This window comes from Bidens hawaiensis, unplaced genomic scaffold, assembly GCF_021521415.1.
Source record: "Bidens hawaiensis isolate Kalapana, Puna unplaced genomic scaffold, B.hawaiensis_p1.1 tig00052066_1, whole genome shotgun sequence".
Classification (NCBI taxonomy): domain Eukaryota; kingdom Viridiplantae; phylum Streptophyta; class Magnoliopsida; order Asterales; family Asteraceae; genus Bidens; species Bidens hawaiensis.
In genome coordinates this window covers 77,510-102,660 of record NW_027499329.1, presented here as the reverse complement: position 1 = coordinate 102,660, position 25,151 = coordinate 77,510, and the positions used below count along the sequence as shown (strand labels likewise).

The 25,151-nt window shown below is 39.3% G+C and overlaps 2 protein-coding genes across 2 annotated transcripts; both read left to right on the top strand.

Annotated features, from left to right (window-relative positions):
• Positions 1-3,947: 3,947 nt before the first annotated feature.
• Positions 3,948-12,531, top strand: LOC143599359 (uncharacterized). Its single transcript, XM_077077336.1, has 21 exons — positions 3,948-4,797; positions 4,897-5,012; positions 6,243-6,451; positions 6,689-6,808; positions 6,914-7,048; positions 7,133-7,258; positions 8,057-8,112; positions 8,188-8,278; positions 8,360-8,477; positions 8,624-8,836; positions 8,930-9,257; positions 9,359-9,452; positions 9,544-9,652; positions 9,827-10,101; positions 10,259-10,386; positions 10,482-10,716; positions 10,811-10,999; positions 11,072-11,542; positions 11,632-11,874; positions 12,045-12,136; positions 12,299-12,531. The coding sequence occupies exons 1-21, from the start codon at positions 3,983-3,985 to the stop codon at positions 12,444-12,446; spliced, it is 4,311 nt and encodes a 1,436-aa protein (XP_076933451.1). The 5' UTR covers positions 3,948-3,982; the 3' UTR covers positions 12,447-12,531.
• A 2,524-nt stretch (positions 12,532-15,055) lies between these two features.
• Positions 15,056-19,183, top strand: LOC143599357 (glutathione hydrolase 3-like). The gene is made up of 6 exons (XM_077077334.1): positions 15,056-15,322; positions 15,967-16,485; positions 17,249-17,484; positions 17,554-17,818; positions 18,612-18,749; positions 18,834-19,183. Exons 1-6 carry the CDS (start codon positions 15,089-15,091, stop codon positions 19,101-19,103), a joined length of 1,662 nt encoding a protein of 553 aa, XP_076933449.1. The 5' UTR covers positions 15,056-15,088; the 3' UTR covers positions 19,104-19,183.
• Positions 19,184-25,151: the final 5,968 nt, after the last annotated feature.

Sequence of the window (25,151 nt, the reverse complement as noted above, 5' to 3'; positions counted from 1 at the left end):
CTGCGCTTTTGTACGACTGGCGTAACAGCCGGATCGCACTTGAGCTTATGCCCCGCCTTACTTCGGGGTACACCAGTCATGTCAGCTGGTGCCCACGCAAAGATGTCAGCGTTTTTCTGCAGTAAGCGTTTGAGTAAGGTGCGGGTGGGATCAACGATTGTTGGTCCAATGGTAACGGCCTGGTCGGGGTATTTGCCATTGAAGGCCCATTTTTCCGGTTCGGTGATGGTTGGTTTAGCCATTTTCGGTTTGGGTTTAGATGAGACAGATGCGATGCATACCTGGGGAATGCCAGTGATCATCGCTACACCCTCAGCTATTGGCCATCCCATCATGCCGTGGACTGAAGATACCACGGCGTTGAATCTTGCCATCCCGTCTCTTCCGAATAGGATGTCGTACGTGTGGTGTGGCTTTCTCATCACGACAAAATCCACGTCTTCTGTGCGTGAATGATTCCCATCGGTAAGAGTAACGGGGAAAGATAGGATACCCAGGGGGGTTTCTGTACTGCCGTCAAACCCTTCCATTGAAGCGTAGACCGTTTCCAAGCGTTCTTTGTCTTCATCATCCAGCTTGTCAAAGAACTGCCTGTACATCACTGTCGACGAAGCGCCGTTGTCAGCAAGAGTGCGGGAAGTGATGTAATGCCCCAGCTGGCTTTTGATGACGATGGGGCCTTCTTTGCTGGGGCCTCCTGGCACTCGCGGGAAGCGCACCTCAGCTTCCTTCCACGCGCATGGTTCTGTCACTCGTCTTTTTCTTCCTCTGACCTTGCCATGAACCATGTTGATGCTGATGTCGACGGGCTTTCGTCCGTTACCTTTGTACCGGTTGTCATTCCTTCCTCCCTTCTTGATTGATGCCACGAGATGTGCAAGTCTTCCATCCTTGACAAATGTCTCAACAATATCCTTCAGGGATGTGCACTCTTCAGTACCATGACCCTTTGTCCCGTGGAAATCACAGGATTTGCTTTGATCCGCATTAGGTTTCTGCCGGATCAATGGGGCTTTTGGCCATGGCAATTTTTCCGTGGCAAATATCTCCGTGACGCTCTTGGTGAGTGGCGTCCACCGGTGTTTTCGGTTTGAAGGGTGTGTGTTGTCCCTTCCGCCAACAAGAGGGCGAGAGCTGGATGAGGTGTCAAAGTTTACCCTTGACTGCCAAATACCTAGCCGCCTCTTTTTGTTCTGCCGGGCGATCCTAACGTTGTTCTCCCTTGTCCTCTGCGTGTAGAGGTGTGTACTCTGGGGAAGATCTCTTCCCAGCTGCTTCTCCGTCTCGGCAAAGCGCTTGGCTGCCGTCATGATGGCATCCCATGTGGATGGCATGCCGTCCTTACCCGTCAATGTGCGGATAAGCTCTGGGTACTCGGCGCCTTGGATGAAAGCGGCGCGAACAAGATCTTCACTTATGTTGCCCAGACTCAGCTTCTTGGAGTTGAAGCGGGTGATGAAGTCTAGTAAAGATTCATCCTCCTCTCTAACGCAGTTGAGGATCGTCCACTGCTCTTCAGTATACTTCCTCTGCTGGCTGAAGTGCTCGCTGGACTTGTTCTGAAAGTCCGCCCAGTCATATATGTGGTGGACCGGTAAACGGTCGAACCATGCCCTGGCTGCTCCGACCAGAGTCATCTGGAACATGTAACACCACGTGGGTTCCGTCCAGTTACTGACGGTAGCCCCCGCAATGAACCTGTTCAAATGGTCGTCTGGGTCGGATAGACCATCATAAGTGCCAATGTTGGACATTTGTTTGGCACTTCTCGGGGCGATTGCTTCCGCAATATCCCTTGCAAATTTTGACTTTCATGCATTTGTAGCAGTTGGTCTAAAGGTTTTGGAGAAGTCACGCGGGTTTCTCTCCGCATTTGTTGGCTTAAAGGCTTCCCCAAAATTCCTTTTTGGCTGGGAGTCCGTTTCCTTACGCTTCCCTTTCGCCTTATGGCGAGGGTTTGCGTCGGTATCGGACTCCTCCCTCTCGTCGTCTGAGTACTCGCCCTCGCTGTTCATAATGAGGTGTTGGCGAGTACTGCCGAATTCGTCAGCCTGTTGAACTGAACGCAAGCGTTCGTCCAATTCAGCTTGGAACTCTTTCTGACGTGCTTCGGCCCACGCCTTCACTTGATCTAGTGTTTGGCGAGGGACCCTCGTTCGTTTTTCCAGCTGGGTATCGGTGAACCCCAGTGGAATATTTACTGCACTTGCCCCGGCTTGGGTAGTCGGGGTAGTGTTCGTAAGGATTGTATAACCGCCGGTGTTCCCCCCAGTTGTTGGGGTTGTTACCGGGGTTTCTTGGTCGGTTACTGGCCTTTGGACCGGAGTAACGTTAACCATTTCTTCAGAAAATTTGAAAAAACTAAATTAGTTCTAGCTTTTATGCACGGATGGCGCCAATGAAGAAACACTAAGTGACCCGGTACAGATTGTAGATAATCTGAGGGTTAAGTAATGTTTCCCACGAGGATGAGGTCCAGCAGAGAAGGTTGTTCTTCAGGGGACCTGCAAAACAAACACCGTAAACTCGTCACTGAGAAGGGGGGGGGGGTTCCTCCTTGTGACCACCCTCCGGCGTGAGAATCAGACTAGATTGCTCTGGATATAAGTGTATATTAAGAGATTGCTAGATAACAGGATAGCAGATGATCTTACCATTCCAAGATGTTGGAGTATTTATAGCCGAAGGTAGGTTTCCTAGAAGGTACAGCCGGCTGAATAGTATTCCTGTTCTACCAACAGTGGACTATGCACAGGCCATACTGGTTGGTAGATAGGTTACGGCCAACAGTAACAAAGTCGGCTGCACTATTCCACCAACTGTAGATTATGCACGTCCCACCTACTGTGGATTGTACGCAGGCCATGCTGGTTGGTGAATAGGTTACGGCCAACAGTAACACTATTCCACCAACTGTAGGCTGCGCATGCCCCACAGTAAGGGTTGGTGAGTAGGCAGCGGCTAATAGTGACAAACAGTACTAGAGGGTGCTCCTCCTCGTACTGTTGTCGGTGAGCTGTCACCCTGTGATTGGCTCATGGGCTGTTCTGGTCAGATTGTCTGTCCTATCCATACCTTGGTAGGTATAGTACAAAAGATCTTTCAGAATCATACGGACTGGCTCATTTTGGCGGGATTGTTCCCGCCTTGCTCATTCCTTCATGTGACTACTGAAGTAGCTATTGTCTTGTGCGTGTAGCCCTGCTGTCTGCGGGTAGCCTTCCCTGATGGCTTGTATCCGCAACTGCGGGAACAGGCGGGGTACTTCACCATTGGGAGGCTTTCCCTGCGTGTACAGCTTGCGTACTGCGCGTAAGGTTCTCTAAGCATGGTGGGTCCTGCGGGAGCAGATGGCCTTTGCGCAGACGTCCCTGTTCAAGGTGAGTCTTGCGGGACCAACTGGCTCTGCTGGGACCTACCTCTTCACAAACTTTAATCATGTCTCACTCTCTAAGACCCTACCAATAACTTTTGTTATTTATTACCGCTAATCCTGTTGTTATTATTGCTAACTGCTGCTAAAAGACAGTCAATCAGATTACTAAGCTTTAATGATATAACACACTCGTCGTAATCATATAAAAAACATTCAATTGTTGTATACATCTTTTATTACTCATCACCATGTCATTTTCATGTATTGCATGATTGTAAAACTACAACATTATCTGCACACCTAATCAAAAAGGACAAATATATCTTTATATAATTCTTATATAACACCTATATCTATAAACAATTAAACATGTAGCATATTAACAAGTATATTGACCAAATGTATACATACAGATTGAGTTATATATATACTTATATTTACATTTATAACTGAATCATGTGCCACATCATCATCAGTGATTCATTCATGCTGTCCAGATTATTATTATTATTATTAGATTCAAACTCATCTCGCCGTCCGGCCACCGTCTCCGATCAATTGCCGTTCAATTCCGATATCAGCATATGATTCGATCTCGTTTAATTGATGGATACTACACGAATTATCTATCAATTAACTGTAATTACACTCCTACGGTTTGGTTTTGTGTCACCAAACCCTAATTTTCATTTCGAGCCAATTGACGAGTATTCGGTTCTCGATTTCCACGGCGATTACTCGCCGCCGTCTCCGCCACCGCCGCCACCGTCGCCGCACCCGCCGCCGCTAACGTGCGCCGATTTACGAGGTACTGGTAGCTTAGACGCCACGTGTGAACTGAATAATAGTTTGATATTTGATACTGATGTGTATATAGAAGGTGTTGGGAGCTTACATGTGATGCCTAGGGTTAGGGTTACATGTTTAGGGTTTGGTTGTTCGGTTATTGTGAATGTTAGTTCTGAGTTTAGGTTAGGGTTGGATTCGGAGGTGGTAGGTGGGACGGTTTATGTGGTGGCGGGGAATGCGTCGTTTGAAGACGGTTCGGTTGTGAATGTGACGGCGTTGGGGGGTGATCCGCCGGAGTATACGAGCGGGTCGCCGAAAGGGGTGTTGGGAGGTGGTGGTGGGCATGGGGGGAGAGGTGCGTGCTGTGTGGTGGATAATATGAAGCTGCCTGAGGATGTGTGGGGCGGTGATGCGTATGGGTGGTCGGATTTGGATTTGCCGTTTGATTATGGGAGTAAAGGTGGGACGACTAGTAAGGGTGAGGATTATGGTGGGAAAGGAGGTGGTAGGGTTCGGGTTGAGGTGGTGGATGCTGTTGAACTTTTTGGGAGTGTTTACGCGGATGGTGGTGATGGCGGTGTTAAAGGCGGTGGAGGGTCTGGTGGCAGTATTTTTGTGAAGGCGCATAAAATGTAATTGTCTCTTTCTTCAGGTTTTAGTTTCTTTTGCTGCTATTTGTTTTGAATGATTAATTATCCAACGATTATCTTTGTTTGTTGTATGAAGAACAGGACAGGTAGTGGTATTTTAAGTGCATCTGGAGGTAATGGATTTGCTGGTGGTGCTGGTGGAAGAATATCTGTAGATGTTTTCAGCAGACATGATGACCAAGCAATTTTTGCTCATGGTACATTTGTATTACATTGTTACTCTTGTTTTCATTAATCTAAATTTGTAGTTCTTAAAATCGTTGATATGTATTTTTCTAACTTAGCGTTACAATCCATGCACTTTATTATTAGCGTATAATTTTTTATTTTGTATGATTAGATGCTTAGAGTTTAAAAAATTTCAACCAAAGTTCCATTGTTACAATGATTATGCCCCTAAATTTTTTGAAGACTTGTAGGGAACTTATTTGTTAAGTATTAAAAATCCATATGCTTTTAGAAGTTAATGGAATGTTGTTATAGTAAACCTTGACCTAATCATAAAAGGAACCTTTTTGTTAAATTATGAGAAGTCTAGGCATTTACTTATACAAAAAGGACTTAATGTTAATAGTTAAGTGCAAATCTAAGGATTTAATTATGCAAAAGTATAGTGTAGGGACTTGTATGTGAATTTAGTGATATTCTATATGGCTTTTAGGAGAATTACTCATTTATCTTTAATGATCTATAGTTATAAATTACTTGTAGGGTGTATCCAGGACACTTATGTTTGTGGTCTTTGTGGAAACTTCTGATAAACCAGGTTTTAGACAACAATTCTAACTTTATATGTTAAATCATAGAAATTGTGTACTCAATCGCTTTCTCATGGATTTTGGTCTTTATGTGTTTTGCTTTAACCCTAAGACTCCTCTTGTGGCGTCTATGGTAGATTGGTAGAAGGAAATTTTATCAGACATGAACACAAAATAAAAGAGAAATAGTGAAGTGCTCATGTGGTATATCAATAGAACATTATTTCTCGTTCAAATTAGGGATAATGTGTGGGCGCCACCCATGTATACAATTTTCTCACTAAGATCACCTACTCACCCATGTGGCCAAAAACATGCCTAAGGACTGAAACGCCTTTACACTTTTTAAAAAGGCAATAGTGCAATTGCATCAAGCTATCAATAACCATTCATTGTTAAAACAGTTATGTCCTTTTGTCATTTTACAACATCTGGCTTCTTTTTAGCTGAATTTGGTATAAATGAAACTAGCGTGTTTCAAATCAATATTCCAGCCTGTAAGTATTTGGTTTCAATTAATACTAGTTGGCCAAAAACATGCAAAATGACAATTTGCTATTGCATTTTTGGAGGAAATAATAGTTTTAACCTATAACATGCTAATTCCTCATCTATTATATTGCATTTGAGATGGTTTTTTAGCTGCTAACTTTTTATTCTATTTTATAGGGGGACAAAGTTATGGCTGTCCAGCAAATTCAGGTGCTGCAGGAACTTTCTATGATGCTGTTCCTCGAAGGCTTAAAGTTAACAATCACAACAGGTCAACGGATACAGACACACCGTTTTTTGCATTCCCAAATCAGCCCCGTTGGACCAGTGTTGACATTCAAGATTTTGCCAGAGCTGATGTTCCTCTGCGTTGGAGTCGTGTGCAGGTTGTCAACATGTCAGTTACTGCAATTCTTGCATATTCTAGAGCATGCAAAAACGGGTTGGGTATGGGTCAAAACGGGGTGGGCTAAAACATGCCATATTTCGTCCAAGTTGTAACAAAACAAATATTCCTATGATAATAAACTTATATTTCAGTAAAATGATTTAGAAGGCCGCATACTACAAAAATAGACCTTTGAGTATTTTGTACATAATATCATTTTTTTAAACTTGTATAGGTTCAGGGACAGCTTAGTTTATCAAACTCAGCTGTTTTAAGCTTTGGTCTTTCCCATGATGCTGTGTCAGAGTTTGAGCTAATTGCAGAAGAACTTTTAATGAGTGATTCAGTTATCAAGGTAAGTGAGAGGTATAAGTTTTATTTGTTCTTAACCTCTTATAGTAAAAATAATTCAATGATATTTTTTATTGTTTTTCTTGTTTTCTTTAATATATTCTATTAGATATATGGGGCGTTGCGAATGTCTGTTAAGTTGCACCTAATGTTGAACTCCAAAATGGTAATAGATGGTGATGGTGAGGGGGATCCAATTATTGCCACTTCATTGCTCGAGGCTAGCAATTTACTGGTTCTCAAGGTAAATTTTCTTCTCTATTCAAAAGTTAAATCAGAGACTTGCTTTATTATATAAGTTATTAAATCGTTTAACTAATTATGTCAGGGTGGATCTGTGATACAATCAAACTCAAATCTTGGTATTCATGGACAAGGTTCACTGAATTTAACTGGTGAAGGAAATATTATAGAAGCTCAACATCTGGTTTTATCGATATTCTGCTGTATCAATGTAAAGTTATCATTGCACATGATATATTTTGATGCCCTCTCTGACTCTTAGATGCATTTAGCATCATTCATTCTGCATGAAAGCATAGTTATTAAAAGCGACCGCCTGATGCGCCTAGGCGCTATTTTTAGGCGAGGCGCTGATTTAGCGCTTCTATATATGGAAGGCGCAATTCTAGGAGCAATTTCCGTTTTTTTGAATTTTTTAAAAATATTTTATGATTTCTTTTGATTTTTCTTTAACAAAGCTACCTAAAATAAAGTCAAATTTACTTAATTTAATCCAATCTTCCTATATGATCATTGACAATTCTGGATGATGTTTCTTTTAGTTTAATTTGCTTTGCTAAATTCTCATTATATGATTTAAACTTTAAAACTAAAATTTAAAGGTGGACTTTTTAATCTAGAATATTATTTTTTGTTTTAGAAATTGCAGATCATAATTAGTAGTCTGATTTAATCTAAAATGTGTAGAGCTGACTTCAATTAGTTGCTGACTGCAAATTTTTGTTGGCTGTTGATGCTATTAAAGTTTAGCTTTTTGGTATTGGATAATTTTAAAGTTTTTGAACTTTTGATATTGGATAACTTTTTTGGCATTGAAACTATGTGATTCAAGTTTTGGAATACATAAATATATTTTGTATTTATTTTTCATTGTGCGTTTTTTTTTTCTCGGGCCCTCGCTTTTTTTGCGCCTTGCGCCTAGGCCCTAGGCAAGGCCTATGCGCCTTGAGTGCGCCTCGCGCATTTGATAACTATGCATGAAAGTAATGTAATCTTGCCACATATGTAGGTTGAGCCTGGATCCGTGGTCCGAGGTCCATTGCAGAACACAACTAATAACTACCTGTAAGTAATTACAATTTAGTGATACCCATGACTTCGCTCAAACTTTGGTAGATGATATATATTGATATATTGCAGGTCAAATTGTGAACTTGAGGTTTGCCCCATGGAACTAATTCATCCACCTGAAGACTGTAATGTGAACTCGTCATTGTCCTTCACCCTTCAGGTGATACATTATATAATTAAATAAGATTATCTTTTCATATTAGCCTATTAGGCGTACTGATTAGATGTCATGCTTCTGCAGATATGTCGAGTTGAAGAAATAATTGTTGAAGGTTCCATTGAAGGATCTGTTGTTCATTTTCAATGGGTCAGAACTGTGATTATTCAACCTTCTGGATCAATAGTTGCTTCTGGGCTAGGTATTATTTTGTTTTATTTCTTTATGCTCCAATTGTGTCTGGGAACATGCATCATTCATATGCTCATGACCGAAAACGACCTGTTTCTAGTATCACAGGTTGTGATTGTTAGGTTTAATGATGTTTAATACACTTGGGGTTTGCAGGGTGCATTGGTGGGGTGGGTCAAGGAAAAGTCTTGAGTGCGGGCCCTAGTGGTGGTGGGGGCCACGGTGGCAGAGGTGGTAATGCATATTATAATAACAGTCTGGTCGTGGAGGGTGGTGCTACTTATGGTGATGCTGATTTCCCCTGTGAGCTTGGTAGTGGCAGTGGGAATGATAGCGTGGGTGGCGCAACTGCTGGTGGCGGTATCATAGGTAAGCTTCTAAATCTATAAATTATGCTGTTTTTAATATCTTGTTTCTTCATTGACCTTTTTTTCCCCTGAAATTTTTAATAATTTGAAATAGTGATGGGTTCACTTGAGCACTCTTTGTCAAGTTTGTACATCTATGGCTCACTCACAGCTGATGGAGAAAGCTTTGGAGAAAATATAAGAAAGCAAAATGTCAATTCTAACCCTCAGATTAGTCCAGGAGGTGGATCTGGTGGAAGTGTTCTTCTCTTTGTTGATAGACTGGCACTTGGCAATTCATCTACAATCTCAACCGTTGGTGGCTATGGTGGTCCAAATTCTGGAGGCGGCGGCGGTGGTAGGATTCATTTTCATTGGTCAGATATTACAGTTGGCGATGAATATCAACCCGTGGCAAGTGTAAATGGAAGCATTAGTATTGGGTTTGAATCTTGACAATCACTACTTTCTTTTTCTTCTTCTTCTTGATGACATCAGTATTGGCTTTACATACTCTTATGATGCTTTTTGCTTCATATGGCAGAGGAGGAATTGGTAAAGGTTTGGGCCAACCAGGGGACAATGGAACTATAACTGGAATAAGTTGTCCAAAAGGGCTCTATGGTATCTTTTGTGAGGTAGGATTTTATCTCATACAAACCTAGTGTGTTGATAACTAGGATATTATAGTATTTATATGTTGATGTTGGCTTCTATAATTCTTATTAGGAATGCCCACTTGGCACCTACAAGAATGTCACCGGCTCTGAAAGATCTCTTTGCTATGATTGCCCAACTCTAGAATTTCCATATCGTGCCATTTATACCCCTGTTCGAGGTATTTCAGTTTAAATTCAATCTTGTTTTATGCTAAATACGTGGATTTCTTTTCCAAGAAGCTAAGTGTTATGTTCTTTTTTCAAGAAACGTAACATTATAAATTGAATACCAACACAATTTGCAAGATTATGTCTAGGTTTGTTTTGTTAACAATGCATATATCATATGACAGGTGGCGTTTCTGATGTTCCTTGCCCTTATAAGTGTGTTTCTGAAAGATATCACATGCCACACTGTTATACAACATTCGAGGAGTTGATTTACACGTTCGGTGGACCATGGCTATTTGGTTTCATGATCATAAGTTTGCTCATACTCTTTGCTCTTGTACTTAGTGTTGCTCGTGTGAAATTTGTTGGTGGTGATGAACTCTCTAGCCTAGTGCCAGCCAGGCATGGCGGCTTGCAATTGGATCGCTCAGTTCCCTTCTTGGAGTCATTAAATGAGGTATATTTTTAAGTTAGCTTGTTACCTCCACGTAGCAAAGTGGGTGGGTTCGGGTAATTAGGCCAAAACAAGTAGTGTCGGCTTAAAATGGGTTTCATATTTTACATTCTTCAATCAGTAGTTGTAGAAATAATGGTCTTTTTTTTCTTCCATGCAGGTCCTTGAAACCAATAGAAATGAGGAATCCAGAAATCATGTGCATCGCATGTACTTCTTGGGGTCTAATACTTTCAGTGAACCTTGGTATCTCCCTCATTCTCCTTCAGAACAAGTTACTGAAATTGTGTATGACTCTTCTCTTTCTTGTAGTTTAAACTTTAAACAGCTAGGGATGATGATGCATTTGATATATTATTATTCACGTGTGGGCGGCGTGGCAGGTATGAAGATGCATTTAATAGGTTTGCAGAAGAAATTAACATTTTAGCAGCTTATCAATGGTGGGAAGGGTCATTTTATAATATTCTTTCCATTATTTCATATCCATTTTCTTGGACATGGCTGCAATGGTGTCGTAAAAAGAAGATACAAAGGTTGCGTGAGTTTGTTAGATCAGAATATGATCATGCGTGCTTGCGTTCATGTCGTTCCCGTGCACTATACGAGGGCCTTAAGGTTATTCTTTTATTCTTTTCACAGTTGTTAATTACAATTTGTACAACTAATTTTACCAAAAACATAATATTTAAAAATAATAATAAAATTGCAGGTTTCTGCAACTTCTGATATGATGCTTGCTTATGTGGATTTCTTTCTCGGTGGAGATGAGAAACGAGACGACCTTCCTCCGCCACTTCATCAAAGATTTCCACTTTCTTTAGTTTTTGGTGGGGACGGAAGTTATATGGCTCCTTTTGTTCTTCACAGTGACAACATTTTGACCAGTCTCATGAGTCAGGTTTGTTAGTTTGACTTTAGCCTTTGACCAAGAAACACAATATGATAATGTTCTCTTTTGTTTCTTTTGCAGTCTGTTCCGTCCACCATTTGGTACCGTTTGGTTGCGGGTCTAAACGCGCAGCTACGCCTTGTGTGTTGTGATCAACTAAAGTCAACATTCAGACCAATCATAAGCTGGCTCGACACGTATGCGAATCCAACTTTAAGCACTCATCATATTCGTGTTGATTTAGCTCGTTTTCAGCCTACTGCTTCTGGTTATTATCAGTTTGGATTAATAGTCTCTGCTATTGAGGATGAGCGGCCAACACCTTCATTTGACCAGACCCGTGGTTCACCTTCAGTTGACCAGCCAAGATATTTTAATAATTATTATGGCAAATTTGAAGAGCAAAGACGAGAGACAGAATCCTTAATAACGCCACATAGACGAGCATCATGGCGGATATTAAATAATAGCAGCTTACAATCACTTAAAGAGAACATGTTGTGGTACCCTCTATCTTTTATTATTTGCAACGTCAAACCAATTGGTCATCAGGTACATATTATTTATGCATAGGTTTCTCAACAATTATTGGCTTTTGTTGACGCCTTGACGGTCACTAAGGTGGTTATTTGTTTTGGCAGGATCTAGTTGGGCTGGTGATCTCTATTCTTCTTCTAGGAGATTTTATCCTTGTTTTGCTCATGTTGCTTCAGCTTTACTCTAATTCCGTGCTGGATTTATATTTGGTTTTATTTATTACTCCTCTTGGCATTCTCCTTCCGTTTCCAGCTGGAATTAGTGCGTTATTTAGTCATACACCTAAGCGTTCATCGGGCCTTGCACGTTTTTATGCTTTGTGGAATATCACATCATTGGTCAACGTTGTAAGTTCTCTATTCCAACACCTGAATGTATGCTTGTAAACGAACCGGATGGCCCCGTTCTTGTTTGTTCATTTAACTTCAACCGAACAAGAGCACAGGCAATTAATTGAACAATATTTTTTTTTTCATGTTTACAAATTAAAATCGTGTGTTGCTTCTTTGTGAAACAGGTGGTTGCCTTCATATGCGGATATTTCCATTACAAAAATCAACTACCGCCCAGTGACAATAATCTAGATGTTTTATCGTGGAGCTTGAGCATGTAAGCTACTATTTTCATAAGTTATCTTTGGAAAAACACTACACACTTTCACTGAAAACGCGGTTTCGTGATTGATCAAGTATTTAAAGTTTAAAATGCGCATATTTTTTATTTTCTCATAAAAACTCTTGTAAGAGTACCTTTTCAACTGTTTGTTTGCAGGGATGATGGCGGTTGGTGGATGCTTCCGTCTGGGCTGATGATATGTAAGATAGCTCAAGCACAATTAATTGATTATCATGTGGCTAATCAAGAAATCCAAGACCGAACATTGTACTGTAATGATCCCAACATTTTTTGGCAGTCCTGAAAGCATCCGTAGATAGATACCTTTCGTGCGTGTGTGTTTATTTTTTAGTCGATTGAAAGATAGAAACCAAAAAAAAAAAAAGAAACACAATATAAGAGTAGGATTTTATTAATTTTTTTCACCCATATTTTTTTTTTAATTTGGGTTTTGTTGACAAATTTATGCTCTTTATATAAATGTTTTGCGCTTTTTAAATGTAAGACGTGGCCAAATCTTCAGCTTTATCAATGTTTCGAAAATTGTATCGACAACTGAATCAGCTATATATTACCGGTTTACTGATCAGATCGGCTTCTAGGTCTTTTTGTCCGTCTATTATGGCTGATGCTAGGCGTCTTAAATTGGTAACTGGTTGATACAAATCAGACCGTTTGTTACAGTTCTAACCAGCCTCGGCCTGTTTATACCGTCTGTTTTTCTAAACCATGCTTGAAAAGTTGAAATAGACAAGTTCAAACTTGGTATAACTAAAAGAGAGAGTGTACATGATTCTAAGACCAAATTGACATTATTTTGTGAAAATTTAAAATTCATGCATTAATAAATTAAAAAAACTACAACATTTAAATAACATTACAAGCGAAAGCCATTTACGAGGAAACAATTCTTCATTTTGAATACAACTTAGTTAAAATTTATATCTGCATGTTAAGAAAAAATATAAACAAAGCTATTATACATATATATAATTTATAACTTCAGTGCCGCCATGCCCCTATTGGGCCAAGTGGCGGCACTAAAGTGGTTCCTTATTTTGTTTTTTTGTTTTTTTTTCAAATTTGATAATTAAACGGTTAATAATCTTAAATTACCGATAAAACAGTTAGGATGGACAACTTTAGGTTTTTACCGACGCCCGGGTTTTACTTTCCTTTTTGTTTACTTCAGATATCGTAACGATCGAAATCGACCGAATTCACGTCAACTCACAGTCGCAACGCTCGGGAACACTTAGGTTTTACCAACGCCTGAGTTTTACCGACTCACTGTTGCAGACTTGCAGTGCTCGATACCGACAACACTCGGGTTTTACCGACCAAACAAATGCCGTTTTTTATATTTTAATATTTTATATGTTTATCAACCGAACCCACAGTAATGCACAAGTGCAACATAACATAAACACATTCGACCTACCTGGCCCATTATCTGACCTGCCCGACACAACACGCCGGGTAAAAAAAAACTAGTTTATATACATTTTAAAAATGCCAACGAGGCAATGATTAGAAAAAAATTCAAAATAGATGTAAAATGAATCAACATCTTGTGACATAAATTTTTTACCATAAATTATAATTTGTCACTTTCCATAAAAAATATCAGGCACTAAATATAAACAACCAATAATAATGGAGCATTAAATAACTTCCAATAATATCGAAAAGACAGCACAAAGCACGCATAGCGTGTGTGTACTTAAAAGTCTTAAACTTAACTAAACCCCGTCTGTCTGACTGTCTGCCAGAGTTAACACGATGACAAAACTCAACACGAAAGCTCCATCATTATTATTATTATTGTCAGATGAACAAGATCTTGATAATAATAATAAGCAGAAGAAGAAGAAATGGAGAACAACACTTCCATGGCTCATCATGTTCATCATCGGTATAATATTATTATTATTATTATTATATAATTTCATTAATTTCTAGCTTTAATCTTTGTGGTTTTGACTTTAGTTTTGATCTACTTTGATTTTTGTGATATTGTTACTTTAATCAAATACATCAAAATCGTTATCTTGCTATCAACTTCGGTTTTTGAATATTTGAAAACCGGTCGGTTTTGGTTTTTTTTTTAGTTTAGGTTTGGTTCGGTTTTTGTTGGTAGTTCTGGACCGTATTCACAAGTTTGTGAATATGAAAGGACCTAAGTTGGTAATTGATTTAGTTTCATAATTGTAATATGATTAATACGGTAATGTCTTTGGATTATAAATATTAGAGGCTTTAGATGTGTATTGTAACGAGTTTTTGAGCCAGTTTTCTCTTGCAATAATAACGTGTTTGATCAATCAATGCCTTGAGTTTTGCCATTTGAGTTTGGAAATTTTAGGCCGGAAAAAAGTGGCCCGATATAATGAATTCGGGCGTAAATAATTTTGTTAATTAATAAGTAATTGATTATTATGCATTTGTATATAAGAGTTAGGTATTTATTGAATTCTTAAAAATTACTTAAATAAAAAAATAAAAAACGAAAATCTATGCATTTGGTTCAGTTTGGTTTTCACCTAAACGTAAAACCAAACCGTCGGTTTTTGTTCCGATTTGCTTTTTTTGGTTTAATGCATGACCTAGACTCCATAGATTAGTGCTAAGTATTTGAGTTACGTATTTATTAATTTTTATAAACTATTTCAAATAAAAAAAAATGAAAGTCTATAAATTCGCTTCGTTTATTTTTTATATTTTTAATTATATGCAAAACAAACCAAACCATCAGTTTTTGTTTCATTTTGATTTTTTCAGTTTATTTTTTTCGGTTTTATGCACCTCTCTAAATTATGATGTGTTTCAGTTATTCTTGTTACATTGGGAGGCACAGGCACTCCAAGTTCGGTATGGCTGTTTACGAAGAGCCTGCACGCCCATGATGCATCTTGGAAAGTGCCAGCCAATGATACAGTTGAGTCTATGGGAGCAGTGGTTGCAGCCGACGACGCTCGTTGTTCTGAAATTGGAGTGTCAATGCTTCGAGAGGGCGGTCACGCAGTTGATGCTGCTGTGGCCACTGCTCTGTGTCTCGGGGTGGTGAATCCGATGGGTAGTGGTGTTGGAGGTGGTGGCTTTATGGTGGTCTGGTCAGCGGATACGTCACGAACACAAGCATTTGATTTTCGGGAAACTGCTCCATTGGCTGCTTCAGAGGTTGTTATTTGTATCCTAATGTTATACTTGAGAAAAATGTATAACTTGATAGACATAGTCATTGGGTTCACAGTTTAGGTTAATAATAAAACAGTAAATTAATTAACAAAAATAAGCAAATCTAAATCGTTTAATTTTCTTTTTATCAATGTTTCGAATTTTATTAAATTTTGTACTTCTTAAATACATACGTGTATGTTCTGTACAAAAAATACATCAAACTAATTTGTTTATATGTTTTCGTAAGTTTTTAACAGTTTACACATGTGTAGGTTCTGTTATAAAAATAAACAGAAATTTGTTAAATTATTTTATTTCATTTTTTCTATAGAATTTCAGGATAGATGAATAAACATTGTGTTTCAACCGTTTTTATATATTTTAAAAAATATAAAGATTGAAAGTGAGCGCTTTAGTTTGTTCTTCGTGTTCTCACACACACACACACAAAAAAAAAACAAACTGTGTTCTGCCTAGAACCTGGACATATAGGTTCATCATGCCAACAATTTATTTGCTTATAAGTTATTTTCAAGTTTTTTTTTTTTTTGGGTTCATTCGGTTTCTATTTTAGGTGTAAGTTAAAGTTGGCTGCTAGTATATAACACTAATTTTCGACTATTGATGATGTTTAAATCACACAGAACATGTATGAGAAAAATCTTGATGCCAAATACAAAGGAGCATTATCAATGGGTGTTCCCGGAGAGATATCCGGTCTCCACAAAGCATGGTCAACCTACAGACGTTTACCTTGGAAAACATTATTCGAACCAGCCATTCGCCTCGCAAAAGATGGCTTCGTCGTGGCACCTTACCTTGCTGGTAAAATATCAAGCAATGCAGATAAAATAAAAAAAGATCCCGGTTTACAACAAGTGTTTGCACCAAATGGCGAGCTTTTAAAAGCTGGTGACGTTTGTTATAACCGAATGCTCGGTTTGACTTTAGAAGCTGTGGCAAATGAAGGACCGAAGGCGTTTTATGATGGGGTGATAGGGGAGAAGTTGGTTAAGGATGTTCAAGATGCGGGTGGGATTTTGACAATGGATGATTTGAGGAGTTATAATGTTGAGTTGAAGGATGCGGTTAAGGTTGATACTATGGGGCATACGATATTAGGAATGCCAACACCGTCGAGTGGTACGTTGGGGCTAGCTCTGGTATGTTTTATATTCATTTTTGTAAAACATATTGTTGAGTTGCACTATACATCTCAACATTGTATTTACATGTAAAAGAGACTGCAATAATAATAATAGTAGTAGTAGTAGTAATAATAATAATAATACTAGTAACAATAATAATAATAATAATAATAATAATAATAATAATAATAATAATAATAATAATAATAATAATAATAATAATAATGAACAGTACTTTACTCATTTAGTCACTTGAATCCCATGCTGTTTAATTAGTAGGGGTGGCAAAGTTAAGAGTGTGCATGGGTCGGTTTTGGGCTCAAACTGAACCATAAAACAAAATTTCAGTTTTGAGTTTTTGAGTACTGTTCAGTTTCGGTTATTTTGATTTAGGCGCGTTTTTTTTTTTTTTTGGGATGGGGGGGGGTTGTTGTCTTGTGGGCTTGAAATTTTTGGGCCGAAAAAAGATCAAAATAATGAATTTGGGCTTTAATCTTTTTTTGTTGAAACATGTGTTTTTAGGAGGTTGTATGAAACTAAAATTTTTTATCGCACAGTTTTCGGTCCGTTTGATACATTCTTCTTTTAGCTAAAGTTTCTTGCTTTGATCCATTTAACAAGTTTGAGATTTAAACATAGTGTAAACGAGACTAGAATTAACATTTATCTGAATGTTATAAATACAACACACTAATAGTAATAACTATAATTAAAACATATAAAATTGATCCATTAATGGTTTGGCATTGTAACCTTTGATTAAATTTGTGAAACACAGGTGTCAAACATCCTAGAAAGCTATGAGACTTCAAATGCTGCAAAAGGCCCGTTGGGCTTACACCGCCTCATTGAAGCGTTGAAGCACATGTTTGCTGTTCGGATGGATTTAGGAGACCCGGATTTTGTTAACATAAGTAAGACCGTAGCCGATATGCTTTCACCCGCATTCGCTAAAAATATTCAACAAAAGATTTTAGACAACACAACTTTCCCTTCCAATTACTACATGCCTAGGTAATACATTTCCTCTTCATTGTTTGACTTTGACCATAAAGTCAAATCATTGACTTTTTTTTTAACTAGTTGGAGTCAACTTCAAGACCAAGGCACAAGTCATTTTTGCATAGTGGATGGTAACAGAAACGCGGTATCGATGACAACGACTGTGAATTATGCGTTTGGAGGTGGTGTTTTGTCTCAGTCAACGGGCATTGTGTTGAATAATGAGATGGGTGATTTCTCGGTGCCTACAGAGATATCAGAAGATAGCCTTCCGCCTTCGCCTGCAAATTTTATTAGACCGGGCAAAAGACCGTTGTCTTCCATGACACCGATTATCATTCTTAAGGTAAAAAGTCAACTCCTTTAGAAGGTTTGATTTTTGAAAGTCAAATGTTAGTTTCTGTTCAACATGACGGGCTAGGTTGGGTTGACTAGAAATACTCTCTCGTTTGGAAATAATTAGTGTCTCAAGTATCGGCCAGTTTTATATACATCCTTCTATAATTTCAAATTTTCGTATGTATCTATTTAAATTTCATAACATCATATTTAACTTTATAAAACATTAACATATAATATCATATTTACTTATTCAGTTGTAAAAATTTCGTATTTATTTTATTGGTTTATGAGGCTATTATCGTATTCATTTATTCAATAATAGAGGATATATTAGCTATTTTTTTTATTTACTTTGAAAGTTAGTAAATATGATGTAGTGTTGATATGAAATTGTGAACTTTATTATTATTATATGAAATAATCCCTTTTTATCTAATAACTTTACCAGGTACATTTGTTTATTTGCAGTAATTTAGCAGTTTCATACTTTATTGCAGTGAGTAACATTTGACCCGTTTTCTTCCAAATGTGACATGTTAGAGATAACATGCCTCTAGCTTAGACTATCAACACTAAATACCAAGATTTGACTTTTGAAAGTCAAACCAGGACAATACCAATATTTGGCTTTCAAAAGTCAAGAGTCAAGACAAATATCAAGATTTGACTTTTAGAAAGTCATTAGTTTTGTCAGAGTCTGACCCTACAGATACTTGTATATGTTACATAAATGGTCAAAGATAGAATTCTGGAAGTCAAACATGCAAGATTTGACTTTGAAAATGTTAGTTTTACAGGATAAACAGTTAGTAGGGGTGGTTGGAGGCAGTGGCGGAATGAATATTATTCCTGCAGTTGCGCAAGTTTTCTTAAATTATTTCGTCCTTGGCATGGACCCTACAGACGCGGTTCAGTCGCCACGTGTCTACCACAAGGTCTTCCCGAGTTTCTTTTTTTTTTTTTCATAAAAAGTTACATTACTATTATATTTGCTAATATCATGATACTGTGCTATGCAGCTGATACCAAATGTGGTGTCTTATGAAAACTGGACAATGATTGATGGTGATCACATCGAGCTATCGGATGACCGAAAGCAGTTTTTGATAGAAAGGGGTCATAAGTTGGAACCAAAAGCTGGTGGTGCAATTTGTCAGTTTATCGTTCAAACGTTTAAGAAACCGAACGGGCATAGAAAACTGAGTTATGGTCATCAGCAGGTTCTGAGAGGGATGCTCACTGCGGTTAGTGATCCAAGGAAAGATGGCCGGCCGGCCGCCTGCTGGTGATGGTTGTTTGCAGACAGTGGTGGTGGAGGTTGAATATTAAGGGTGCATTTGAATCTCATGCAATAGGTTATTTAATAACCATTGAATGTAAATTTGTAAATTAAAAGGTTAAAAACTTTGAAAATGGTTTGTAAATTAATTGATAAACTTGTTAAAAACTGATATTATTATATAATACAATTAAGAAATGGGCTACTTTGCGGCCCCTCATTGGTCATTTTTGGTTTGTTTCAATTTCGGTTCGTAACAAACGTAACGAAAACCAGCCGGATGTCAATTTTGTTTTGTTTTAGTTATGGTACTGTAACGAGCGTGACGGAAACCAATCGAATTCGAGTAGACTCAACACGTATTGTTTTAGTTTCAGTACCGTACCAAACGTAACGAAAATCAACCAAATGCCGATTTTGTTTTAGTTCTGGTACCGTAATGAACGTGATAGAAACCAACCGAATTTGTGTAGACTCACCGCCTCAACGCCCGAGATCGAAAATGGTCGGGTTTTACCAATGCCCGTGTTTTACAGGCCAACGCCACCCATTGGGTCCACCTCAAATTTTATTATTTTTCGTTTTCATTTTGGTTTTAGTTTCGGTACAGTAACACACGTAACTAAAACCGGCCGAATTCACGTCGACTTACGCCTTAACACTTGATACCGACAATGTTTGAGTTTTACAGTTAGAATTGTAAAACTGTATATTGTATGCTGTTATTGTATTGTACATGTTACAAGAATATATATATATAGAAGTCAATGTTACACTCTAGTCCCTCTAATATAATATATAAATAAACTATGTCTAATATTCCCTCGCAAGCTAAGGCCGGGGAGCGATCCTTAGCTTGGACCGTAAGAATAGGAATCGTGGAGAGGGTAGAGGCTTTGTAAAAACATCTGCAATCTGATCCTCTGTAGAGATGAACTGCACTGAGAGTTTCCCTTGAGCTACCAGTTCTCGAACAAAGTGAAAATCCACTTCAATATGCTTTGTACGTGCATGGAAGACAGGATTTGCTGACAAGTATGTTGCACCAAGATTATCGCACCATAGTGTTGGGGGTGATCTTACCGAGTTACTGGGACACGTAGTTCACGCAAGAGTGCTTGTAACCACGTTAGTTCAAGAACCGTATCAGCAAGAGCTTTATACTCAGATTCTGTGGATGACCGAGAGACAGTTTTTTGTTTACGCGCAGCCCAAGATACCAAATTCGACCCAAGATATATAGCATGTCCCCCAGTGGATCGACGGTCATCTGGATATCTAGCCCAGTCAGCATCAGAAAAGGCACTCAGAGTGTTGTAATTGGCATCTGTGTAAGCATGAAGAACAGAGGACGACGACTTATGTTTTATGAGAAAGCCATGTGAGGCAGTACCCTTCAGGTAGCGCAAGATGCGTTTAACAACGGACCATTGGTTTTCTGTTGGCGAGTACATGAATTGGCTGACCTTGTTAACTGCATAGGTGATGTCGGGACGAGAAATTGTCACATACTGAAGGGCACCAACAATCTGTCTATATTTTACCGGGTCCTCACAAGGAGGGCTGTCACCCAAGGCCAAGTTGGCAGTTGTTGTAATAGGTGAGTCAACCGGTTGAGCATGTGATAAGTTTGCACGCTGCAATAATTCCAGAATCTGTCTATATTTTACCGGGTCCTCACAAGGAGGGCTATCACCCAAGGCCAAGTTGGCAGTTGTTGTAATAGGTGAGTCAACCGGTTGAGCATGTGATAAGTTTGCACGCTGCAATAATTCCAGAATGTATTTCTGTTGTGACATGATTATATCCGAGCCTTGATGTATAATCTCAATTCCCAAAAAATAGGAGAGTCGGCCCATGTGCTGGACCGCAAAAGACCGGCCAATATTGTGAACCATGTGATCAATTGCCTTTGGGTTGTTACCTGTCAAAATAATATCATCAACATAGACAAGTAGATACAGTAATGTGCCTCCAGATGAGTAAATGAATAGAGAAGGATCCGTTTTGGAAGCTCTAAAGCCAAGCCCTTGAAGAGCTGCAGACAACCTATGAAACCAAGCTCAAGGGGCCTGTTTTAAACCATATAGTGACTTATGCAATAGACAAACATGATTCGGTCTCTGTGGGTCAACAAAGCCAGGTGGTTGTTGTAAATATACTGTCTCTTGCAAGTTATTATTTAGAAAAGCATTCTGAACATCAAGCTGTCAGAGTTGCCATTTTTGTGCAACTGCTATGGAAAGGACCACACGAATGGTTGTAGACTTGACTACCGGGCTAAAACTCTCCTGATAATCAATGCCCGGTTGTTGTCGAAAACCTTTGGCAACTAATCGAGCTTTATGACGTGTGATAGTTCCTATTTGGTCCCTTCTTAGTTTATAAACCCACTTACAATCAACAACATTAGAGCCTGGAGCACGAGGTACCAAAGACTACGTACCGTTTCTCATCAACGCGGAATATTCGTCAGGCATGGCGTGACGCCATTTAGGCTGTGTATTAGAAACGGTGAAGGAAGCGGGTTCAGTGTCAGGATCAAGGGTGGTATAGTGAAAAGAAGTTGCATTAAAAGGTTTTGTAGTTTTCGGATTTTGGCGAAGGTTTGGTGGCCGTTGACGGCCCGGTGGTTGGGTAGTAGGGGCTGGTGTCATGGATGTAGATGGAGTGGGTGTGGTAGGGTTCATAGTGGGTGGGTTAGGTGTAGGGGTTGGTTGGGTTGGTTTGTTAATCGGGGAGGGTTGAGTCGTAGGGGCTGATTCAGTGACCGGGGATGGTGTGGGTGGGGTTGTGGCCATATGGATGGTGGATGTTGGGTCAGGAGAGGATGCGGGTGGGGCCGTAGGGGCTGTTTTGGGTCGACGAGTGTAAGTATGGAGTAGAGGTGGACCGAAAGATGGTGGGGTGGGTGGAGGAGTAGGTGAAATAGTAGGGTAGGAAGAAACATATGTCTCCGTAGGTTGAGATGGGAAGCTTGGGATGGATTGTTGGTGGAATGGAAAGTGTTGTTCGTTAAAACGAACATGGCGTGCAACGTAAATGCGGTCGGTTTGCGGATCAAAGCAACGATAACCATGATGAGCAGAATTGTAACCCAAGAAAACGCACGAGGTGGACCGGAAATCCATTTTGTGTTTATTGTAAGGACGAAGATGTGGGAAACATTGAGATCCGAAAACCCGTAAAAAGGAGTAGTCTAGTGGATGTTGAAAGATGTGTTCAAATGGGGATTTGGAGGAATTTGTACGAGAGGGCATACGATTTATAAGGTAAACTGCTGTTTCGAAAGCAAAGTTCCAAAAATGTTGAGGAATGTATGATTGGGCTAGTAAAGTGAGACCTGTTTCGACAACATGACGATGACGACGTTCCACAATGCCGTTTTGTTCACTAGTATGTGGACAGGAAAGACGATGTGTGATACTTAGGGTAGAAAGGAAAGCAGACAAACTTCGGAATTCACCACCCCAGTCACTTTGAACAGATTTAAGTTTAGTGTTAAATTGTCTTTCAGCCATGGTGATAAATTGTTTAAAGATTCCAAAAACGTCAGATTTTCGTTTGAATGGAAAAATCCACATGAACTTAGAAAAATGGTCTACACACAACAAAACATAATTATGGCCCTCAAAGGACGTAACGGGAGCCGGGCCCCAAACATCACAAAAAGTAAGATCCAAAACACTTGAACTTTTAACATTAGATGATAACAAATGTAATTTTGTTGATTTCCCAACAGAACATGAATCACAAACAGTGCTAAGAACATGTTTTTGAAAGGTAAATGATAAACAGATAGCATTGATTTCAAAAGCTTTGGATGGGGATGTTCAAGTCCTTGATGCCAAATAGAGGTGGAGACACGGGTTGCAGAAAAGGAGACTTTAGGCAGGACTTGAAACTACGGGAACCGGAGGGAGTACAAACCGCCATTACTTGGACCCGTGAGGAGGGTTTTGTGTGTAGACTTGTCCTTCACAGCAAAAAAAGTAGCGTGTAATTCAAAATAAACGTTATTATCAAGGCAAAAACGTTGGACAGAGAGGAGATTTTGTTTGATTTCGGGGACATGAAGTATGTTTTTAAGGTCAAGAGTTTTAGTGGGTGAATAATAACGAGTGGAACCAATATGTAAGATGGGGAAACCCTTACCGTTGCCAACATGGAGACTGTCATTACCATGGTAGGCTTCAGAATTACCGATGCTGGAGAGATCTGGAACCACGTGGTTATTTGATCCGGTGTCTGGGAGCCAAAAGTTGGAAGCTTGAGAGCGATAATCAGCCCAATAGTTGGCATAAATAGCGGATGGTTGCTGTCGTGAGCGAAGCGTGGCGGGATCACGATTGGGGCATTCAGACGATATATGACCGATGCCACACCTGTTGCAAGTACCATACATAGTATTTTGATTAGAAGCCCAACTAAATTGAGTGCGATTACCTCCCGTATTGTTACGGTTGTTAGAGCTGTTGTAGTTGCCACGTGCACGACTGTTTCCTTGCCTATTATTTTGGTTACGATTTGGGATCCTGTTTATGAAGTATGCTTGTGCTGGCTGAAAGGAAAGCGGCTGCAATTGTAACCTAGCTGGGCAGCCAACTGTTTGACTGCTTGAATTGCATCAGATTGGGAACATGAACCGGACGAGGCGGCGCTAGCAGGTTTGCGGGCTGCCATAAATGCTTGTGTTGGTGGAAGATCAACCTCTGTTTTCTTGTGCATGTACTCATGATCAGCCATTAAAGCATGTAGCTCATTGAAAGCCAGTTGTCGGGAAAGGGCTGTGGTCTTCACTCCATGGTATTCTTCACGAAGACTAGAGACCACAAGAATCACAATGTCTTTCTCTTTCATCGGTTCACCAATGTTAGTGAGTGCAGTGGCATACTCTTGAGCCCTAGTCAGATAATCAGAAGAGGACTCATCAGGCTTCATCATGATCCTTAAAAATTGGGTTTTCAAAGTGTATTCTCTGGAAGTCGTATGAGGAGCATACACACGTTCCAAAGACAACCAAAGATCCTGAGACGTAGAACTTTGGACATGCTAAAAGGAGGCTTCAGAGATTGTGGATAGCAGGAGCATGCGAACATGAGCATCATTAGAGACCCAAATTGCATGCTGGGGATTCGGTTGTGTCTTTTGTATGCTGGCCTCTTCTTTGTCTTTACCAGAAGAGGATGTAACCGAGATAGTAGGTGAAGGAGATGGAATTGTGCCATCTACATAGCCAAACAGATCATTGGTTATCAAGAAGGGCTGGATCAGATTCTTCCAATAACCGTAATTGGTTAGAGACAAGGTAAATCCAAACTTGTGAGAGTTATGGATTGTTTTATCGGATTTGGAGAAAGCTACAAGATCAGTCATTGTGTGAAAACTGATCAGGGACCTGTCAAGGGCTGTAACAAGGGGGAGGGAAAAAAAATAATCATAAAGGGTTGGTGGGTAGGTGACGACAGTAGGGTTAGGGTAACCTAGCTGTGATACCAAGTTAGAATTGTAAAAGTGTATATTGTATGCTGTTATTGTATTGTACATGTTACAAGAATATATATAGAAGTCAATGTTACACTCTAATCCCTCTAATATAATATATAAATAAACTATGTCTAATATTTACCATTTCCCGGGTTTTATTTACCTGCCTCGGCTTTATTATAAAAGCTATAAAATTGTTAGAAAGAGTAGTTGACTATTTTATATTTTAAGTCGGCTTAAAGGCGAATTTAAGATGAGGTTTTGGGTAATGACTGTTTGGATCTCAAACTGGCCAAATTGCTTGAGTTTTAAACTTTTAATGGTTTTGAACACCTCTAACTAAAACCATCAATACACATTCCACAACCGAGTATCCTCCTCGTTAGGGGTGTAAATTGTAAACAAGGCGAACTGAGCTCAGGCTTAGCACCAGAGTAAATTTTCAAGCTCTAGCTCGGCTTGCTATCGCTTGTTCATTAAACCTTAATTTATGTATTCATATTATAATTATAATTTTTAGTATAACATTATGTAAAGTATTACCTTCTTTTATAATAATCATATATAATTA